The sequence below is a fragment of the Dryobates pubescens genome, chromosome 31, assembly GCF_014839835.1.
Source record: "Dryobates pubescens isolate bDryPub1 chromosome 31, bDryPub1.pri, whole genome shotgun sequence".
Lineage (NCBI taxonomy): Eukaryota > Metazoa > Chordata > Aves > Piciformes > Picidae > Dryobates > Dryobates pubescens.
This window is the reverse complement of record NC_071642.1, coordinates 5,390,632-5,413,483: the sequence shown is the minus strand read 5'-3', so window position 1 is coordinate 5,413,483 and position 22,852 is coordinate 5,390,632. Positions and strand designations below refer to the sequence as shown.

General features: G+C 55.7%; 2 protein-coding genes across 2 annotated transcripts in view; one reads left to right on the top strand and one right to left on the bottom strand.

The window, feature by feature from the left end:
• Positions 1-26: 26 nt before the first annotated feature.
• RPL36 (ribosomal protein L36) lies at positions 27-2,865 on the bottom strand. The gene is made up of 4 exons (XM_054175143.1): positions 2,791-2,865; positions 2,625-2,719; positions 988-1,122; positions 27-151 (listed from the first exon to the last, which is right to left on the bottom strand). The coding sequence occupies exons 2-4, from the start codon at positions 2,715-2,717 to the stop codon at positions 62-64; spliced, it is 318 nt and encodes a 105-aa protein (XP_054031118.1). The 5' UTR covers positions 2,718-2,719; positions 2,791-2,865; the 3' UTR covers positions 27-61.
• Positions 2,866-17,376: 14,511 nt separating this feature from the next.
• LMNB2 (lamin B2) overlaps positions 17,377-22,852 on the top strand; it is a 36,945-nt gene continuing 31,469 nt past the window's right edge. The window contains exon 1 of the mRNA XM_054175283.1: positions 17,377-17,652. Within this exon, the coding sequence (XP_054031258.1) occupies positions 17,452-17,652 (201 nt within the window). The 5' untranslated portion in view covers positions 17,377-17,451. The remainder of the gene's footprint in view (positions 17,653-22,852) is intronic.

The following is a 22,852-nucleotide window of genomic DNA, read 5'->3' as shown; positions in this document are numbered from 1 at the left end:
GTGCCATCAACAGCCACTCACTGGGGTTGTGAGAAAGGATTTATTGGAGCCAGGCCACAGCTCAGTCCTTCTTAGCAGCTGCTTTCCTCATGGCTGCCAGGACATTGCTCAGCTCTTCTCTCTTCCTCTTGGCACGGATGTGAGTGCCAACCTGCAGAGAGAGCAGCACAAGTTGAGTGCCAGCCTGCAGGGGCACTCACACTCACTGTCCATCCCAGCACAGAACACAACTTGGCTGCAGGATGGTGAAGTCCTGGCATCCAGAGACCTGCCCATCCACCTCCATTGGCCAGCCAGGCACCACCTGCCCTCACCTCAGCAGCACCTGACTCAGTTCTGTGCACTCAGCCCAGCCTGAAGTGCAGGCTGAAGGGGGCTCCAGGAGAGCTGGGCAGGGACTTGTAACAAAGACATGGAGTGACAGGATGAGAGGTGATGGCTTCAAACTGGAAGAAGCTGGATTCAGGATAGTCATTGGCAAGAAATTGTTCCCCATGGAAGTGGTGAGGCACTGGAGCAGGTTACTGGGAGATGGTGTAGAGGCTCCAAGCATGGAGGTGTTCAAGGCCAGGCTGGATGAGGCCTTGAGCAACTTGGGCTGGTGGGGGCAAGGGCTTGGAACTGGATGATCTTGAAGGCTCCTTCCAACCCAAACCATTCTGTGACTTTTTACTCAGCTACTTGGTTCAAGGTGGAAGCTGCTTCCAGCTCTCATGGCTGCCATCCATGAACTCACAGTTCCCAGTCTCCCCCAGCACTGCTCTGCTCTTCCCCACACCCAAGGTGCAGATAGTGCAGATCCAGCACAGCAGGTCTGGACTCCTCTAAGCCCACCCCCAGCTCTCCTACCCAGCCCACAGCACATTCCCCTCCCCAGACAACTGTGAACCAAAGAGAAGGAGTTAAACAGCAAAGACTCCCCAGGGGAGGGCAGGAAGGGCCCCCAGCAGCCTGTGCCATGCCCATGAGGATGCCAGCCTGACCTACCCGCTTCTTGATGAACTTGAGAGCTCGTTTGTCCTTGGAGACCTTCAGCAGCTCCATGGCTCTCCGCTCGTAGGGCGCGAAGCCGCAGACCTCCCGGATCATGTCCCGCACGAACTTGGTGTGCTTGGTGAGGCGCTGGGGGCAGAGGGCATGGGGCATGGGCAAACTGAGGGCTGCCTGACCACAGCCAGGCTGGGCCGGACTGAGCTCCAAACCCAGCCTCTGGCATGCCCCAGGGAGTGCCAGCCCCTGCCAGATGCCCTGCAGCAGTGACCCTGGGCAGGTCGGCCACGCTCTGTGCTCTGCTCCTCCCCTTCAGCAGCAGTGTGCACACAGCAGGGTCACAGAGGGTCTGCTCTGCTGCACCCCTCAGCCACCACATCCAAGCACACTGCTTCAGCAAGGTGGGAGAGAAGCTGCCAGCTGCCCTAACCTCTCCTGGTACACATCCACAGCACCTGGGTAACTGCCACTGTGTCGCTGCTGGGCAGGGGACAGCCCTGGGGTTGCCAAGGGGCACAGAGGGAGCCTTCAGAACCCCCCAGCCTGTTTCTGTGCCACTTCCCACTGCTGGTTCTGGCTGGGGAAGGGTTAATGCTCTCCACAGCAGCTGGCACTGGCTAGGGCTGTGCTGGCAGCCCTGCTGCTCACACAGGGCTGGTTCCTCACTGCTGACCCAAGGGCTGCTCTGCTCCCCACGCCACAGCAGGCTGCACAAGGAGCGGGCAAGGCTGGGACAGCTGACCCCAGGTGACCAAAGGGACATCCCAGCCCATACCACATCCTGCTCAGCACAGAGAGCTGGGGGAAGAACACCGTGTGGGGCACCTGAGGGCTGGGGCTCCTGCTCCCAAGTCACCATTATGGGTGCTGGAGCCTGGCTCTCCTGGCGCTGGCTGAGCCTGCAGTGGGGATGAGCCCCTTGTTTGCTTCTCTTGTGCAGGGCTTTTGGGGCACCTGGTCAAGAGTCTTCATCTCAACCCAGGACTTTCCTCACTTGTTCTGATTCTCTTCCCCATCTCAGCAGAGGGGAATGAGTGAGTGGCTGCGGTGGGGCTGAGCTGCCAGCTGAGCCTCAGCAGTGCCTTGGGGCTGCTCTGCTGCCAGCTCTCCCGTACCCAACCCCTTCACTCCACACACGCTCCCACACATTTGGTGCTCCCCACCATTCAAGCCCCCACTCCATGGGCACCTCCCCCGCTTCCCCAGCCCAGACTGCAGCAATCCAGCAGCCACACATTCAGCTCCTACCAACCGCTGCTGGCGTGGCCGCCCGCCCGCACCGGGGCACCTACACCTCCATTAAACCTCCAAGTCAGACGGCACAGCAAGCACCTGCGGGTACCCAACAGCCTCCTGCAGTCCACCACAGCTACCCCACCACCGGCGGCTGCTCGGAAGGAGCCGAGCTGCAACCTGCCCTGAGCTGCGGGGAGCTGCAGCCAGGAGATGAGGCGAACTGGATCGGAACTACCCTGTTCCTGGTACGCCCGTACAGCGCACCGTGCACCCCAGGAGCCGTCCGGCGCTCCCCGTCAGGCTGCGGAGGACAGCAGCCCCTGCGCCCGACCCAGCCCCGCAGCTGCCGGCAGAACCTCCTCAGGGGCCCGGCGCGGCCGCACTCGCCTGATACTCACCCCGCGGCGCCGGCACTGCCTGGGCTTGGACACGTTCTTCGTCACTTTGTAGCCCTTGTTGAGGCCCACGGCCATAGGGTAACGGATCGCCATGTCTGCGGGAGAGAGCGGTCAGACCGGCCGCCGATGGAGGCGGATGGACCCCAAGCCCCGGCCCGGCCCTTACCTGCTGCTCGCTGATGGCGCCGCACCGGAAGGAGGGCGCGCGCGCGGGACGCCGGGACAGTGCCTCTTCCGGCCGCGCGCCGCCACCAGGGCGCGGGCAGGGGCCGGGAGGAGAGGGCGCCCCCTGCGGGCAGGCGGTGTCCTCGCCGCCGGCGGCAGAGCGCGGAGGCCGCCAGCCGCGTTGGAACCGGATGGGGTCGGTTAGGCTACGGCCGGGGCTGGCGGCGGCGGGGCGGAAGGGCTCGAGGCTCCTCCCTCCCCGTCGCTGCCGGCCGTTGCTCGGCGGCGGCCCGAGAAGTTGGTTGCTTCAGATTGGATGTGAGGAAGAAGTTGTTCCCCATGAGGGTGGTGAGAGCCTGGCACAGGCTGCCCAGGGAGGTGGTGGAAGCCTCCTGCCTGGAGGTGTTTGCAGCCAGGCTGGATGTGGCTGTGAGCAACCTGCTCTGGTGTGAGGTGTCCCTGTCCATGGCAAGGGGCTTGGAACTGGCTGAGCCTTGAGGTCCCTTCCAGCCCTGACAGTTCTGTGATTCTAACCCCCCGCCAGAGCAGGGTCACCCAGGGCAGCTCACACAGGAACACATCCAGGTGGGGCTTGAAAGCCTCCAGAGAAGAAGACTCCACAACCTCTCTGGGCAGCCTGCTCCAGGGTTCTGCCACCCTCACAGTGCAGCAGTTCCTCCTCATGTTCAGGCTGGACTTCCTCTGTTCAGCTTTACGCTCACTGCCTCTTGTCCTGTCACTGGGGCCCACTGAGCAGTCTGGCTCCATCCTCCTGCCACCCACCCTTAGTTCTCTGTAAGCGTTGCTCCCCCCTCAGCCTCCTCTCCCAGCTAAGCAGCCCCAGCATCCTCAGCCTCTCCATTCCTTAGAACTGAAACCACTGAGCTGGGAAATAAAAACAATTGACAAGACAACAGTAAACCCTGGCTTCTTAAACAAACAACAGAGCTTCACACCTTGCTGCCAGGCACAGACACTCTTTGGTGCCACAGGACTCTGCAGGGCAGCTGTCCCTGACAAATGCCACCTGTGGGGAACTGTGACGAACCTGTGGAGCCCTTGGTGGGCCAAGAAGAGTCTGACCTTGAACAGATTGTTGTGTACCCTTGAATATCTGGAAAGTCCCTGAGCTGAAGATATGGACAGCTTGCAGCTGCTTGTGACAGACCCTTGGGTAACCTGCTTGAGACCGAGGAGCTGCAAGAGAAGAGAATCAGCCTAATGTAGCAATAGCTATGGCAAGATAGCAACAACCACTAAGAATCTTAATAGCGGCTTGTTAACCAGTTGGAAGCAGCCACACCGGCACAATAAACACATCAACATGTGCTGTTTGAAGGAAGAAGAACTCTGCTTGCAACCACAAGTGCGTGTGTGGCTTCTGTCTGCCGCCGTAACAGTGCCAGCCCGCGGTGGGTGCCGCGGGGCTGGCCCGGGCGCTGCTCTCCACCAGAGGGCAGGGTCCGGACAGGCAGCTGCGGGCTGGCCCCGCTCCTGCCGCCGCCCCTGCGCCCGGGGCTGGCCGGAGGTGGCTGCTCGGAGGGTGCAGACCACAGGATGCCAGGGAAGGGACCTCCGGAGCTCACCCAGCACTGCTGCAGCTGAGGATGGAAATGCCCCCAGGCACCAAGATAGAACAGGGCTCTGAAAAGAGGATGTGGAGGCAGCAGAAGTGATAAGATCTGCCTCTGCCAGCTAGGGAGTGGCTGTCAGACACAGCAGCAATGAGGAGCAAGGTCCCCTTGCCCGGGCAGCTGTGCTGTGCTGGCACTGCCTGGGCAATTGGCAGGAGCTGGCACCAAAGCTTCGCTGTGCTTAGAGGAGGCAGGAGCGAGCTGGGGAAGGGATCCATCCAGCCCCTGTTGGTCACATGCTGGAGGTGGAGGAGTGCCTGGAGTGTAAAGGGGTTGTCCAGGGAGCAGAGCCAAGCCAAGATCCTTGCTTAAGCTTCTTGAGAGGGCAGTGAAGGTCACTGCAGAGCTGCCCTCTGAATGAAACCTCTGAATGAAACCCCTGCCCTCCGCCCCTGGAGTGCCTCTGCTGCCTGCAGAGCTGTGCTCGATGCTTGCTGAGGAAGCCCCAGCCCAGGGGAGCCTGCTCAGGCTCAGGCTCAGGCTCAGGCTCAGGCTCAGCCCAGCCAGGCTGACCTCTGGCTGCCTTCTGCTGGGCAGTGACCATGTTCCTCACTCTGTCACACAGCTTCCAAGCCCTGCTTGGAGGCAGTCAGGTGGTGGTGGTTTAGCAGCTGGGTTTAAGCTTGTGTTAACCCAAGCCCTGCTTGGCACATCAGAGAGCACCTTTCACACTGGCCCTTGGTTCTTCCAGCTGAAGCAATTTGAACCTGACTTTAGAGAAACCTCTGGTCTGGGGAAGCCCTGACAGTGTCCCCCAGGAGTGTTGCATAGCTTGCAGAAGCCAGCAGCCCCTAGCACCAAACCAGGAGAGGAAACAGCTAAATCATAGAGTCACAGAATGGTTTGGGCTGGAAGGGACCTCCAAAGCTCAGCCACTCCAACCCCCTGCACTCAGCAGGGACATCCCCAGCTAGATCAGCTTGCCCAGAGCCCTGTCCAGCTTCACCTTGAGTATCTCCAGGGATGGAGCCTCAGACATCTCCCTGGGCAGCCTGTTGCAGTGCTCCAGCAGCCTCCTGGTGCAGAACTTGTTCCTCACATCCAATCTCAATCTGCTCTGCTCTAGTTTGAAGCCATTGCCCCTGGTGCTGTCCCTGCAGGCCTTTGCAAACAGTCCCTCTTGTAGCTCCTTCAGGTACTGGGAGGCTGCTCTAGGGCTTCCCTGGAGCCTTCTCTTCTCCAGGCTGACCACCCCCAGCTCCCTCAGCCTGTCCTTGTAGCAGAGATGCTCCAGCCCCCTGATTATTTTTGTGGCCTCCCTCTACCCCACTCCAGAGGCAAGGCACCAACTGCTTCCCTCCAGCCCCTCTGAAGCAGCACTGTGTGGGTGGCACAGCCACGCTCAGGACTGTGTGGGCAGTGCCCTCCTGAAGGGCAGCAGCCCTGCAGCAGTTCCCCTGAGGAGACAGCACTGAGAAGGGAGGCTTCATGTCTGTGTAAGCTCAGGTTTTGTGCAGAGGCTCCTCTGAGAGCACTGCTGGAGCTGTCACCTGTGCTGCCACAGACTGGCATCTGTTCTGCCTCCAGCTGCTGCAGGAGCTGTTCAACAACCCCTGCCTGTTCCCTGGAGGAAGCTGAGCCATGGTTTTCATCCACCTGGCCAGTCCAACTGCCTGCTCTGAGCAGAGGAGCCCTCTGCAGCTGCCAGTTCCTCTGCTGAAGGAAAGGATTTAACCCTTCTGGGGCTGGACTGGGGCTTGCACCACGTGGACTTCAGCATCTGGGCTCAGATCCTTCCCCTCTGTGGCCATGCAATGGAAATGCTCTCATTTCCTATCCACTGCTGCAGCTGGAGGTGCAGGAGAGCCTCAGCTTTGGTCTTCCTTGGCAGCTGCTCATCAGTGCCAGCTGCAGAGGGTGTGCTTGGGGCACCAACTCCTCCTGGCACTGAGGTGTGGCAGTCATCCTGGCATACCACCTGCTGCTCCCTCCCCAGGCCAGCTTCCCCTCCAGCAGGTACAGTGACTCCTTGCTTTGCTGCTGCTGGGCATGGGAAGGTTCACCCTTCTCAGGTGGGAAAGGCATCTCCAGCCCTACAGACTTCCCTCTGGACAAGCCCAGCCACCACTGGTGTCTCTGCTGCCTTTGATGAGGTGGCCAATGCCTGGCAATGCCAGGATGGTCTCCATGGGGATGTGTCCATGCCCTTGGGGTCCATGCAGGAGGAGGCAGAAGGCTGGGAGGAGTGGCTGTGGCAGCCAGGGTGCATTGCCCCTTTGGGCAGCCCTGGAGGGCCAGCTGAGCTCAGCCCAGTTGTGTCCCAGCCATGAGGAGCCTCTACAGGCTGGCCTCTCAGTGAAGCCTCTCAGGACCCCAAGGTTCAGCTGGAAGTTCAGAGCTGGCTCTCATTCCTTGCTCAGTGAGTGCTTGGCCCTCCATGGCTCTCCTGTACCTGGCCATGACTGTTCTGGACTGGCAGGAGGCTCCAGGCCCAGGATGCAGCTCCTGGCAGTGCACAGGAGCAGGGGCTGCCAGCACAGGAGCCTGCAGAGAGGCTCCTGGGGTGCCAAGGCCCCAGCTGTGGAAGAGGAGGTCAGAGGAGAAGGGGGGCTCAGTCTGCAGCAGGCACAAGAGGCATGGGCAGCACAAGGGGTGGGGGCTGGGGAGCCAGGGCTGTGCCCTGGGCAGGTGGCTGTGTGGCAGCTGCAGGAGAAGCAGCCTAGGCTGCAGAGTGCCTGTGTGAAGGACCCCTCACCCCTCTGGCACAGGCTTTCCCCCAGCCCTGAGGTGAGCCATGGGGAGGCCTTGGTGCCAGCTAACTGGCACTGCCCGTGGCTGGACTCTGCCTGCCCAGGCCTGTGCCCACTGAGCGAGGGCACAGCTCTGACCCACCCCAAGAGGGCTTTGCCAGGCAGGAACCTGCAGAGGCAAGAAGGGCTCCTCAGCAGACAGGGTCCCCCTCATTCCTCCACTGACACCACTGCAGAGGAGCAGCTGGCTGTGAGCTGGCTCTCAGCTGTGCTCTGTGCCTGCCCTGTGCCATGGCTGCTCTCCTGACACAGCTTCTTCAGCAAGGCCTTCAGCAAGGCCTTGGGGCTTGGACATTCCCCACTCCTTGCTTTATCCTTGGAGCCTGGGGACATCTGCAGAGCCTGGGGCAGGCCTGTGACCTCCTGCAGGGCAGGGAGCAGCCTCAAGCCACAGAGCTCCTCAGGCCAAGGGAAGCCAGCAAAGCAGGAAGAATGATGCAGGAGATGAGGGCAAAGATAAGGTCCTGCCCTGAGTCATTTCTTTCAGAAGAGGACCTACCAACAGGCCAAGGACTGCAGGGACAACCCTGCAAGCCTGGTGCCTGAAAAGGCAGCAACAGGAGGGGATCCACCTTGCAAGGGGATGTTGGTCCTTGCTGGCATGCATGCCAGCAGGAGAGGCCTGTGCAAAGCCAGTGTTGCTACTTCTTTTACAGGAGAAGGCATTTGTGACAAGCACCAACAGGAAAATTGGTGATGAATTGTTTGGTGTGGCCTTGGTGCTGCCTGCTGCTGACACCAAAGGAGAAGTGTTCAGGGTGGGGAGGAGAAAACTGTTTGAATGGAGAAGGAAATAAAATGGAAGAGGTTTGTGTGCAGAGCAAGCAAAGGCAAAGGGCTGAGCAGTCACAGTGCCATGGGGGCTCTCCCAGGGATGGACTCTCCAGGCAGGATTTCCTCCTTCAGCTTTCTGGTCATGCAGCCACAGAGCCACAGAATCACAGGAGAGACCTTGCAGATCATCCACCCCAACCCTCACCCCTGCCAGGGCACCACCAACCCAGGGCCCTCAGCACCACATCTCCATGCCTTGGAAACCCCTCCAGGGATGGGGACTCCACCACTGCCCTGTGCAGCCTGGGGAACAACCCTTTTGGAGTAGAAATTGTTCCTCCTGTCCAACCTAAACCTCCCCTGGGGCAACCTGAGGCCATTTCCTCTTGTTCACTTGTTTGTTCCTTGGGAGAAGAGATCAGCCCCGACTTGGCTCCAACCTCCTTTCAAGGAGTTGCAGGGAGCCAGGAGGTCTCCCCTGAGCCTCAGCCACTGCTGTCCGGAGGTTGGCTGAGCAGCTATGAGGCACCGAGGTGCCCTGGCTGGAGGCTTTCCTCCCTCTGGCCTGGGGCCAGTCCTGCAGACCCAAGCCCTGCACTGGGAGGCTGGGTGTGGTGGTCACTGAGGCAGAACCACAGAGTGACAGCATCAAAATGTGTTTGCTCAGCAGCAGGGCTGGGGGTGGGGGGTGATTGCTGCTCTGCAGCAGGCAGGGCAGGCTGGCACAGAGCAGAGCTCCTGCCCATCCAGTCCAGTTCAGACCAGCACAATACCCCCAGGCAGTTTGCAGATGACACTGAACAGGGTAGGATGTTGATCTGCTGCAGGGCAGGAGGCTCTGCAGAGGGATTTGGCCAGGCTGGATCCATGGCTGAGGTCAGAGGGATGAAGTTCAACCAGGCCAAGGGCTGGGTCCTGCACTTGGGTCACAACAACCCCAGGAAGGCTCCAGGCTGGGGGCAGAGTGGCTGCAAACTGCCTGGAGGAAAAGGCTCTGGGGGTGCTGGGTGCCAGCAGCTGGAGATGAGGCAGCAGTGCCCAGCTGGGCAAGAAGGGCAGCAGCAGCCTGGTCTGGAGCAGCAGTGGTGTGGGCAGCAGGAGCAGGGCAGGGATGGTGCCCCTGGATGGGCACTGCTGAGGCCATGCTTTGAATCCTGGGTTCAGTTTTGTGTCCCTCACTCCAAGAAGGACACTGAGAGGCTGGAGCAGGTCCAGAGAAGGGCAACAAAGCTGAGGAAGGGTCTGGAGAGCAGGGCTGGCGAGGAGCAGCTGAGGGGGCTGGGAGTGTTCAGTGTGGAGGGGGGGTGTCGGGGTCGTTTTGTTCGTTTAACAGAGTCCAACTGCAATCCTGAGCCGCCCCCGGGGCAGAGGCTGAGCCAGCCCGGCCAGCCCTGAGGAGCACAACAGGTTACTGCAGCTGCTTAGGGGAGAGAGATGCAAACAGCCGGGCAGGGAGCCAGCTGCAGTTGCTCCGTGCATTTGAAACTGCGGCGCCAAATGGTTGTTTTGAACAGCCCACGGGGCTGGGTTTGCTCATGGCCTGGGGAGCGCTGCCAGGTTTGGTGCAGCCCCGGGCGGGGTGGGGGAGCGCTGCCGGCCCCCGCCGCAGCCCCGCAGCAGCGATGAGCTCAGAGGATCGCGGAGCGGAGCTGGGATTGCTCCTGGCTGACACAGAGAAGCTTTGTGAGCCCAGGGGAGCTGCGGCCAGAGCCGGCCCCCACCCTGCTCCGCTGCAGCCTCCGAGCTGCAAACGGCCCTGAGATGAGCGACTTGATGTGGCCGAGGAGCGCCGAGAGCCTGCGGCTGTCCCGGCAGGCTGCGGAGTCTTTGCAGCCCTGGAAGTGTAACCGAGACATGGAGCTGCTGGAGGGGGCTGGAGGAGGGTCATGAAGATGAGCAGAGGGCGCAGCACTTCCCTACGGGTTCAGGCTGGGAGAGTTGGGGCTGTTCAGCCTGGAGAAGGCTCCAGGGAGACCTCAGAGCAGCCTTCCAGTACCTGAAGGGCTCCAGGAGAGTTGGGGACAGACTTTAGACAAGGGCTGGGAGTGCCAGAATGAGGAACAATGGCTTTGAGCTGGGAGAGGGGAGATTGAGACTGGAGAGGAGGAAGAAATTGTTGAGAGTGAGGGTGGGGAGAGCCTGGCACAGGCTGCCCAGGGAGGCTGTGGCTGCCTCCTGCCTGGAGGTGTTGAAGGCCAGGCAGCAAGCTGTGCTGGTGGGAGGTGTCCCTGCCCACGGCAGGGGCTTGGAGCTGGATGAGCTTGAAGATCCCTTCCAACCATTCTGTGAATCTATGAATGAACTCCAGCTCTCTATGTGAAAATCAAAGCTCCTCATTCCAGAGACCAGGGCCCTGATCTGTCATTAGAGGTGATCTGAATGATCCCTTCCTTGAACTCGGATGCCTGCACAAACAGCAGCTCGCCCTTGGCTCCATCTCTGCAGGCTCCAGGGCTGCTGGCAGCCTGACTAGGAGGAAGTGGCTGCATTGTTCCTACCTGGCCACCTCTTCTCTTTTCAATGCTGTTTGCACAGAGATTTGCTGCCAAGAAATCTATGTTCCCATTAGCCTGGAAGGACTCCTGAGCTCTGGGAAGCCAGGGAGGGGAAGCCCCAGCAGCTAATGCTGCACTGGAGGCTGTGCTGTATCTCACACTGCCACACTTCTGCCTGCCACAGGCTGTGAGCAGTGGTGCTGGAGAAAGCCTCACAGGCATGGCTCTTCTGAGCATCTGGTGTCAAAGTCAATGACTCTGTGCAAAAGGGACAAAGTGGAACTGTGGAAAGTTGAGGAGCCCTGGGCTCTGACACCCCCTGCTTCCTTTGCCACTTTTCTGTTGAGGTGGGGAAAGAATATGAGAGGGGATTTAAATGAAATTTCTGGTCACATGAGAGCCAGGGCCTGGTTCCAGTGCAAGAGCCTGAAGAGCCACCCACACCCTCCTCCCCACAAAGGAGTGAACAATCCCAGGCACAGACCTGAATCCTCCTCCTTGGGCTTGCTTGACTCTTCCCCCACTGTGACACCTCACCTGCAGTGCTGTGTCCACCCATGGACCCCCAGCACAAAAAGAACAAGGACCTGCTGGAGCAGGTGCAGAGGAGGCCACAAAGATCATCAGAGAACTGGAGAACCTCTGCTATGGGGCCAGGCTGGGGTTGTGAAGCCTGGAGAACAGAAGGCTCCAGGGAGACCTCAGAGCTCCACTTCAATATCTGCAGGGAACCCCCAGGCAGGCTGGGGAGGGACTGTTCAGAAGGGGCTGTGGGGATAGGCTGAGGGGCAGTGGTTTGAAAGTGGAGCAGGGCAGAGTTAGGTTGGACATCAGGAGGAAGTTCTGCACAGTGAGGGTGGGGAGCAGGTTGCCCAGGGAGGTGGTTGAGGCCACATCCCTGGAGATATTCAAGATCAGACTTCACAGGGCCCTGGGCAGCCTGCTCCAGCTGGAGGTGCCCCTGCTGCCTGCAGGGGGGTGGCTAAGATGCTCTTTGAGGGTCCCTTCCAACTTGATGTAATCTGTGACACAAGTTGAAATCTGCCTCGATAAGGAGGTTAAGACTGCAGCAGAGGCTTCTACCAAACACTGCATGCCTGGAATTAGAAATGAACACAGCCTGTGAATGTCAGCTCCATGTGCTACAGACTGCTGCCTGCCTGCCTTCATCCCCCAGCTGTGTGTTCATCTCTCTTACATGACTCCTAGCAAACCTTCCCATGGCAGATGAGGAAGCTCTCATCCATGACACATGGCACACCAGTAATCTTCTCTGCCTGCTGTGGTGCTTTCTGTCCTGACACTGCTGGAAGCAATTTTAGTCAAGGAAAGTTGGAATTGTGGAGCAGAAATCCGTGGTGAGGTCTGAGTGCTTCTTCCAGATTTGCAGTGCTTGCTGGCTAGTTTCAAAGCACTAATGCTGGGGCTGGGTTGAATTTGGGCAGATAGGGAAATGTTCTGTGCCATCCATTCAATCCTTGCCCCTTCCTGGAGCTAATGAAAATGTCTGAGACAATCAGTTGGACACTGAGAGGCTGTTCAGAGGAAGATAAGGGACAGGAGGCAGGGGGGGAAGTTAGGCAACCACAGAAATGACAGAAATAATCCTGCTGCTGAAGACAGAGAGATAACAGAGTGTAGAATGAGAAGGGCATGGCAGCAGCTGCTGAGAAACTAAAGCAGTTGAGTAAGAAGTGGCAGTGGAAATCCTGCACCTCCAGCCCTGTCTTCAGAGAGTCATTGTGAAATCCCAGACAGCATCAGAACGTTTGTCACACCCAGCTGTACAGGAAGCTGGGCAGGGGCTGAGATGCTCTGCACCACAGCAGACCTGAGGTTCCCCTTTGTGTCACTGCCGCCAGTAATCCACTGATGGCAGAACCACTCGGTGCTGGGCAGAGCCTGTCACTGCTCTCTGAGTTCCCTCACACCTCAAACATTGATTTCATCCTAGCTGGGCAGTCAGATATGTTGCAAGAACCTTTGAGCTAGAGCTCCAGTTCTGGGCTCAGGGCACTTCTAAGTTGCTGGCTCTATCAGGGTGGAACCTGGCCGTGCAGCAGCCTTCTCCTGTGCTCTGCTTTCCACGGAGTAAACCCGAGGGGGCAGGAGCCTTGGTGTGCTCCAAACAGCTTCCCAGTCTGCAAAGCCATGGGGATGCACCCCCAGGGATGGCCATGGCTCTCTGCCACCCAGCCAGGTAAGGCTGAGACATCCCTTGATCATTAAAAACCAAACAATTCTACCTTCTGAAAGCAGAGGAATCCTAGAATCATGGAATTGTTAGGCTTGGAAGGGACCTCAAGGATCATCTAGTTCCAACCCTCCTGCCATGGGCAGGGACCCTTCACACTAGATCAGGTTGCTCAGAGCCACATCCAGGAGTTCATTACAGAGTTGTTTTGGCAGGCACGGAACTGTTAGGGTCATTAATGAAAAACTAATTGCTACATATTGAGAGAAGAATGGCAGCAGTGACTGCTGGGAGGCTAACCTCTCTCATCAGAGTGATCTGAGGGGGCCAGCACTTGAACAGATGCTAATTCCACAGCTGAAGAAGGCATTGTGCTCTTTGTAAGACACACTTGTCTGGTGGGCTCTCGGCTCTGGTGCTTTCCCTCCTCCCTTGGTGCTTTCCTCCCCCTAGCCCTCCCCCCAATCTGCTTTTCAGCAGAGAGAGGAGCTTCCAAGTTCAGTTAACACAGGAGTGGAGAAGGGTGGCAAGGATGGAAGTGTGCAAATGTTCTGGTCACTGCTGAAGAAAAGGACCTCCTAAAAATGTAGAAAATGTTAGGTATTGTTATTGAGGCATATTTCAGGAAGTATATTCATAAAAACAAGAAGAATCTTTTACTGCCACACTGGGCTGGGGGGGAGGGCAAACCCTTGAAACAGTCCCAAGTTTCTAAGCCATAACCTACAAAAAAATTTGACAGAATAATGAGGGAGTTTGGGCTAAACGTCATGATTTACATCTGAATTCCATGAATCAATCAAAAAGCTTGACAAGCGTCTCCAAGCTCTGCCAGCTGTGCAAACCACAAGAGGAGAAAGCAGCTAACCCACCCAGGAGTGCTTATGGCAGAGGATTTCAGCATTCCTAACATATTTCCACCCCGCTGCCTTCACGTAACCGAAGTTTCTAACTCATCTTGCAGAAATCGCTGGCACCTCGAGGGGGAAAGAGTTCACCCCGAGCGCAGGGCTCGCAGCTGGCCGGGCGTCTGTCGGCTCGAAGGGAGGGAGGAAACAACGCCGCGAAGGGGAAGGAGGCAGCCCCGGGAAGCGGCCGGGGGCTGGAGCCGCTCCAGGGGCGGTTGGTTACAGTTTGCGGCCGGGCGCCAAAATTCAAAAATCGCAAGCCCGCCGCAAATCCGCAGCCGCGGGCGGCACAAAGAGGCAGGAGGCGGCTCCGGGGCCGCCCCCGCCGCGGCGCCCCGGCCCCGGCCCCGGCGGGGCAGCGCCTGACCTCGCTGCCGAACAAAGAGACCGCAGCAGCCTGGGACTTGTAGTCCGCTCGGGCTGCTGCCTTTCCCGGCCAGAAGCAAGGCGAGTTCAGCCGGAAAGCTGCCTCACACTAACCACAGTATCTACATTATATCACAGTGTATCATAGCATTGCACATTAACACCTTTTGATATCTATATCGATATCGATATCTATATATCTATATCGATAACGATATCTATGTATCTATATCGATACCTAGATATCTATATCGATATCTAGATATCTATATCGATATCGATATCGATATCTATATATCTATATCGATATCGATATCTATATATCTATATCGATATCTATATATCTATATCGATATCGATATCTATGTATCTATATCGATATCGATATCTATCCACATATATCTATATCTATGTATGTATACACATATATATCTATGTATGTATACACATATATATACACATATATATACACATATATGTATTCAATTATATATATGTACTCAATTATATATTAATATATATTTATATATATCTTTTATATATATTATATATATATTCTATATATATTTTTATATCTATATCTATGTATCCACATATATATACACACACACATATACACATATATATACACACACATATATATACACACATATGTATTGAATTTTATATATATATATGTTCAAGTATATATTAATATATATTTATTTATATCTTTTCTATATCTTTTATATATATTTTATATATTTTATATCTATATCTATGTATACACATATATACACACACACATATACACAGACACATATACACACATACATATACACACACACATATATACACACACACATATATACACACACACATATATACACACACACATGTATATACACATATACACACACATATACACACACACATGTATATACACATATATACACACACACATATACACAGACACATATACACACATACATATACACACACACATATATACACACACACACATGTATATACACATATATACACACACATATATACACACACACATGTATATACACATATACACACACACACATATACACACACATATACACACATACATATACACACACATATATACACACACACACATGTATATACACATATATACACACACACACATACACACACACATACACACACACACACACACACACACACGTATATATTCACACACATACACCTATTCAATTATATATTCAATTATATATATATTTATACATGTTCAAGCACATATTTCTATATTTTGATATATTCAATTACACATATGCAAGTTGATATGTACATACATTCAATTATATATATGTGTGCATATTCAATTATATATATTCAAATATATATAATTTTATGTAGATATATAGTCAATTATATAGATATATAGATGTAATTTATATATATATATATATATTCAATTCTTGACAGAGAGGGTGAGGAGACACTGGAACAGGTTGTATCATAGCATATATTATGTCACAGAAGATATTATGTCATATAATATCACAATACCATACTCTATAATTTTACACCATATTCTAGCACTTGAGCTTCTCATATATGTGAAATTCTTTCCTGTGAGGGAGGAGAGCTGCTGGCACAGGTTGTATCATAAGATACCACACTGTATCATGTCATATTGTACAATATGGTGTCATATCACTGTATATATACATACACACACAGAGATATAGTCAATTCTTGAGAGTGAGGGTGGGGAGACACTGGCACAGGTTGCCCAGGGAGGCTATGGCTGCCGCCTCCCTGGAAGTATTCAACACCAGGCTGGATGAGGCCTTGAGCAAGCTGTGCTGGTGGGAGGTGTCCCTGCCCATGGCAGGGGGTTGGAACTGGACGATTTCGAAGGTCCCTTCCAACCCAACCCACTCTGTGATTCTATGAATTTCACTGATAAAGACCTGCAGGCAGGTGTAGGGATCCACAGGCTTACCTTCCTTCTAGCTGTAAGGCCTTCAAGCAACCCACTCCAACCACAGCTTCACAGACAGTGTGGAAATCCCTGTTCTGAGCTTGCTGTAGGAGACAGAGGTGAAGGAGGTGTTTAAGGCTGTCCTAGGAGAGGCGATACCCAAGCCCGGTGGGACAGGCACTGTTAGCTACAGAGGAAACCAGGGAAACTCTTCATATCAAATGTTCATCTTGAAACAAACACATTCAGGTGAACCCCCGCTGTTTATATGGGGTTGGTGCCAAAGAGAGGCAGTGAGCACAGCAGGACCTCACAGCTGTTTGCCAACAGGGGTACTGAGCACCCAGAAGGCCTGGATTTAGTCTGAGCTTTTCCACTTCGAGGAGCACTCCATGTTAGAATCTGAGATCCTTGCTATCAGGATCACCAAGGCTCTAATTTGAGGATCACAGCTCATTACCATGTGGCTTTAATTTGAGGATCCCAAATCCTTACCAGGGGTCTGTTTTGAGGATTTGTTCAGCCTGGTTCCCTGTTTTTTTTTTTTCCTTTTCATATATGGTTTGCAGTATTTTCTTGCTCTTTGCCATTTCTCTGTCTAGATCAGTTCTCTCTCTCACACACCGAACTTCTTTGCATTATACTCCTGCTGCTTTTCCCCCTTTGCTTTCCATGTATACAGATGGCAGACTTTGAACCTGCTTTTTCTGCTTCTCAAGCAGAAAAATCTCCATTTTCTCAGCCTTCCCTGGTAGCCAAAAGGCTCAACCACAAAAACCTCCACAAAGTTTTGGGACATAGGGGATTAGCTCCCAGGAATGGTAATCCAGTTTATACCAGCTAATGCACTGGCAGTGGGGTACACTGAAAGGCATAAGAGCAGAAAGGGGTGGAAGCCTCATCCCTGGAGGTTTTGGAGGCCAGGCTGGATGTGGCGCTGGGCATCCTGATCGTCCCAAGGTTTCACCAGCATGGTGAGGGTCAGCAGCACAGCAGCAGCACAGCATGGTGAGGGTCAGCAGGACAGCGTGGTGAGGGTCAGCAGCACAGCGGCGCTTCCAACCCGTGCCTGTTGCAGGCTGTGCCAGCAGCCAACGTCTCTGGGGTTCCACAGAGGATGGGCAGGGGTGGGTGACACGCTGTAGGGAAGGGTCCGGGGGTTCGCCCGCACCCACCGGCACCTGAGCGGCCGCTGCAGCTGAGCGGGGCCAGGGGCAGCCGCTGGCAGGCGAGGGGCGTGAGGAGCAATGCTGCTCGGTAACTCCGGTGTTTCCCGTCTTCATATACAAACAACCAAAAATTAGGAACAGACCTTCGCCTGCCGCGCTTCCTTTACTGTCTCATGAGCTACGCCTTGGGATGAAACAGCCTCAGAGCCCTCTCGCAACCCACAAAATGGAGGGCGGCCGAGACTGCGCCTCCCAGCGTGCCGTGCGGCGCGGCCATCTTGGCGCCGAGACTTCATTTCCCAGGCGGCGCGGCGGCGGGGGAAGGCGATGTCCGCCATCTTACCGCTGCCTCCTCCCCCGGTGCGGCTGGATTGAATGAGCCCGCTGCCCGCCTGCCCGCGAACTGAGCGCCATGTCAGGCACCCCGAGCCGCGGCACCCCCGGCGGGACCCCGCTGTCGCCGACCCGCATCTCCCGCCTGCAGGAGAAGGAGGAGCTGCGGCAGCTCAATGACCGTCTGGCCGTTTACATCGACCGTGTGCGGTCGCTGGAGGTGGAGAATGACCGGCTGCTGCTCAAGATCTCCGAGAAGGAGGAGGTCACTACGCGGGAGGTACGGCGCGAGGCGGCCCGCTGGCACTTGCCCGCGGCTCCGGGGCGGGGGGGCGAGCGGTGGCGGCGGCCAGCCGGATGCAGTTCTCCCGCCGCGTCGTGGGGAGCGGGTCCGCGGCCCAAGGGCTCGGCCGCCCTGTTCCCGCGCGGCGCCTCGGCCCGCCCGCCCGGCGCGGGGCGCGCTGGGGCGGCTCCGCGCGCTCGGCGGCGCCATCCGCCTCCCGCCGTGCGGCTCCCGCCAGCCCCCGGCCCTCGCGGCCGGGCTCGGCCCGCGCCGGCGGGGTCTGGCTGTGCCCGGCGGCTGGGCTCGGGGCTGGGGGCAAGAGCTGGCGGCAGGGTGTGTGTGTGTGTGTGTGCAGATCCGTCTCCCGCCTTTGCGGCCCCACGGGGGCTGCCGGGGGCTCTCTGGCCGCCATGTAGGGCAGCGAGCCGGCCTGGTGAGGCGCGATGGGGGCGGCTCCGGCCGGGGTCGTCACCGAGTGAAAAGTCTAACGCCGCCGGTACCGCTGGCGGGCTCGGGCCCGGCCGTGGCGGGAGGCGGCCCCGGGCGGCGGGGCGGGCGCGGCGCTCCGCGGCGGCGGCGGGCTCGGGCTGCTCTGCGTGTTTGGGGCAGGTAGGGCTGGCAGCCGGACCCCCCGCTCCCGGGGTCCTGGCCGTGTGGGTCTGGCCAGCCCCGGGCCGCTTCCTCGCTGCAGTCTGTTCCCGCGCAGGCTGAGGCTGCTGTAACGCGGCCCCGCGCGCGGCACATGCGTCCTGCGACTCGAGTTAACCCAAATGGTGCTTGTGCCCTGCGGGCTGCGGGAGGTTGGAGAGGGGCTTAGACTAACTTCGCTTTTCACCAGGGGAAACCCTTGTAGTTCCCGCAAATGCGAGGAATGAAATCATTGCAGCGTGAATCACGCTGATCCGCTTCCTGTGATCTCCGCGGCGAAACTGGCTGATCCCTCTTCCTCAGCCACGCGGTGCTCTCCCCTCTTCTGCTGAATCTGCTTTCCCCGGGACTCCTTCCCACGGAGAGGAAGGATGTAGCCAGTGGCACAGCTGGGGACGGTCCCACCCATCCTGTGCTGGCCCAGACCCCCTCTGCTCCACCGCTGGGGCAGGTTGCAGTCCCACCTCTGAGATGAAGTGAAACTTCTGTGGGAAGCCAGTAGATAACAGCCTTTGCTGGAGCTTGTGTGATGCAATGGATTGGTATCTGTTGGCTGCTTTTTTTTTTCCCCCCTTTAAGGATCTGTTTTGAGGATGCTAGGGGTGATGGGAGGAGGGTTTGAGTTAACGTAGTGTAAGCAGACCAGATATGATAGTGCCTTGTCTGGGGAGTGATTGCAATCAGTGTACACCCAGGATTGAAGTCCCTTCAAAGTTGCTTTGTACCACGTAATGATATATTAGAGCTGCTGTGTTTGCAAAATAGCTAAATGCTTCTGAACATAAAATGTGGCTGCAGCCCTTGTCCTGTGTGAAATCAGGCTGCAAACAAAATAACCCCGTCTGGCTCCTGGAGCTTGTCAGTTGTGGATCGCTGGAGGCTGGAAGGAGTGTGAATTTCAAATGAGGGGGGCAGGATGTGTTTCTGTTGACAGCACACACGGAAGGAGTAACACGAGACGGGCAGACAGCCCTGGCTGTAATCTCATTAGGCTCTTCATATGAACACAAGCCAACTCCTGTGTGTTACCAGTTCTGGAGAAGTACTCCAAATGGAAAATGGACCCGAAGATTTTGATGGGAATATTTTGCTTACTTAGCCTTTGAGCTTTCCTTCTTCACTTCCAGACTTCATAAAAGGTCCTGATTCTTAGACATTCTCCATGGGGGACCTCAGAGCTGCCTTCTAATACCTGAAGGGATCCTCCAGGAAGGCTGCAGAGGAACTTTTCCTGAGGGTGTGTGGAGGCAGGCCAAGGGGGAATGGTTTGAAGCTGAGGCAGAGCAGGGTTAGACTGGAGCTGAGAAAGAAGTTTTTCAGTATGAGGGTGGTGAGACTCTGCAACAGGCTGCCCAGGGAGGCTGTGGCTGCCTCCTCCCTGGAGGTGTTCAAGGCCAGGCTGGATGAAGTCTTAAGCAGTCTGGTTGAGAAGCATACAGGGAGGTTGGAGTAGATGGTCTATGAGATCCCTTCCAACCTGAGCCTGTCTAGGATTTCTGTGAGCCATTGTCAGGATTCCTCACGCTCTCCTTTGTCACGTCAGAGATGATGTAAGAGGTTTCAGCTGGTCTCTGGACCACGTTTAAGAGCTGCTTCCCCACCCCTCGAGGACAGCCTGCTGGTTTGCTGAGGGATGGCCAAAAAAGGAGACTTCTTGCTTGCAGTGATTGAGGACAGTGGGAGCAGCAGAGCTTCAGATTGCTGTCAGCTTTTGGGTTGACTGGAAGGGGAGAATCCTGTCCTTTCCCTTTCAGTTGCAGTCTGGTCAGGTGGAGTTTCTGCTGACAGGTCACTCTCACCTTGCCCTGTTACAGGGTGTTCAGAAGATGGTTAGGTGTAGCATGAAATAAGGTACAAATTAAAAACAACCCTCCCAGAAGCCAGCCAGACCCCAAAGCAACTCTGAATCCTGTGCAGAAGCACAAACCAGCAGTGATACTCTTCTGGCTGCCTCATTCTGTCTGTATAGTAACTTTGCATGCTTCTGCTGGAGTGTTTTCTTCTCCTGGGGTGTCCAAGGTGAAAAATCATCCTGGCTGTCCCCAGCTGGGTGTAAAGGTAACTCTGGGTTTGGATCTTTTGGTTTGGTGGTGGTTTTTTTGAGCTGTCTGAATCAGGTGTTTCTGGCTTCCCTCGGGGAGTGGCAGGGAACACATCTGCGGCGGATGGAGGGTGCTGGATGGAGGGTGGCTGCTCACCACTGGGGTCTGTGTTGGCACCTTGAGAGCGTGATGCATCCATAACCCAAGCAAATGGGAGGTTGAGAGCGGTGTGACAAGCAGCAGACAGAGTGTGGTGGCATGAGAGGTGTTTGTCCACTGCTTATCACTCCAGTGTCTCATCTTGACTCTGTCTGAGGAGGGGACTGGGCTGAGGCCCTCTCCACCCATGCCTGCATGCATGGGAACAAAGGGTTGGCATTTCTGATCAAGAGCTAGTTTAGGGGAGTCTCTTCTAGATGAGAGAAGTTCTGATGATGCTCTTCAGGCAGGGACCTTAGCCACTGCCAGAAGGTCTTTAATCATCAGCTTCCAGGATGTTCTTTCTCCCTGCTGTAATCACTGATCTGCAGAAGAGAGAAGAAAGCAGCCACTTTCTCCTCTGGGCAATCTCCTTAGGCTGACAAACCACAGCTGCATCCTGGCTTTGAAACAAAGCAACTCCTGTGGGTTTTGGTGGACATGGAGCTGCCACCTCTTACCAGTAGAGAAAAGGAACTCTGCTGAACTTGATTCATCTTAGTCCTCTGCTAATTATAGTCCTTTGTCCTGCTTTTCCTCAGCACATTCAGTGCTGTTCTGCTTTTACTTGGATGCAGTGGGCCTGGAGCAATCAAGATGTATAGAAAGAGCCCTCAGACAAACTTTCCTGTGTAGCTGGAGGAGCCTCTAACTGCCCTCATTCTTTATCTGGTTGCTCTCTTGCATGAATCCCTCCATGTAACTCAGCCTAGGACAGAAATTTAGCTCATCCTCTTGTTTTTCCAGCTCCCTAGTATGTGACCCAAGGCTCTTCAACAACCTGATTTGTGAGGCTGGGAGGGGGAAACACTGGAAGGGTCAAGAAGAGATGAGCCCTGGAGCTCTCCTCAGCTCCCTCTCTGCTGATTCCCTGCAGTGCTGTGCTTGCAGCCTTCCTGAGCAGATGTGATGGGCATGGGAGGAGTTGCTGCACTGTTCTGAGGACATCCCACTGGGCTCACCCACAGAAAGGAGAACTATAGAGAGAAGATGATCCCTGTGAGCCTCAGCCACTGACAGCCATTGTTCTTGTGCCAAAAGCAGTATCTTCTGGGGGTTCCCTCTGCTGTGTCTTCCCAGCTCTGGGGGTGTCTTGTATGTCACAGCCATCAGACCTTTGACTGGAGTCTCCCCTGGTCTCCACTTAGCTGCCAGTACTGCAGCTGCTGTGCCCTGTGTGTGCACCCTGTGTAGTAAACAGAACCACTCTCCTGGCCTGGCTGGGGAGGTCTGGTGCTGCCTAACTGCTGCCTGCCAAAGTCTTGTTGAGATGCTGCTGTGGGTGGTCACCCAGGAGCTGAGCCCCCAGGCCATGCTCTTCTGGCAGTGTAGACATCATCAGGGAGGTGATGGTGGTGATGTGCCATACACATCTTCATTGTTGTGGAGAACTTGGCTGGTGTTCTTGGTGAGTCTGAGCTGGCAGTCCTTTGTCAGCCCCCAGCTGGGTGAAGGAGGACACAGTGAGCCATGCCTGGGGAGAACAGCCTTGTGCTTTGTGCATTGATGAAATGAGTGGTTCATCACCACATTGGTGTGGACTCCCCTGTGGTTGGATGGAACCTGCTTCTTGCCTAGCACGTGGGTTCTCTGCCTTCTTGGCATGTTCCCTGTGCCTCTGGGTGATGGTGTTCCTGTCTCTGTGAGGCTCTGCACATAGAGCTTCCCTGAGTGCTCCCAGCACAGGCTGGCAGGTTAAAGAGCATCCAGCAGCCCTTCCTTTCAGACTGTGCTGTGGAAACATCTCCTTTTCTCTTGTCCTGCATGTGCTCTGCTTCCTTGTGCCCAGCGTTGCCCAGTTACAAACCTGCAGGCAGTACAGAGGACAAAGCACATTCTTGGTGCAGGATGTGGGGTGTCCAGCCTGGCCTGGGTGCAGGAGGAGTCAGACTGGGCTGCACACTGACACCTGGGTCAGGCTGCTGCCTCTCTTCTGGGTCCTGCTGAGCTCTCATTTGAGGTTTTAGCTTTGTTCATGGCCTCCAGCTGGAGGGGCTGTGTTTTCAGAGAGGAGAGACCCGTCTGCAGGCCTGACCTGTCCTCTGGGGAGGTTTGCTGCTTCCCAGGGCCTTGATTCTGGGTGTTGTAGAGAGGCTGCTGAGACTCACCTGGCCATGTGAGCCCTGCTGCTCTTCAGTGATACTGGCAGGGGTGGCCTAGAGAGGCTCAAACATGACTGGTGGCTCTGGGTGATTGCTAATGGTGTGGGCACCCAGGTGGTGTGCAGGGGGGAAGGGCTGCAGGATGGCTGAGCAGATCCTGCAGAGCAACTGGATTGCACAACTGCTGCTGGCAGCAGGACTTTGGGG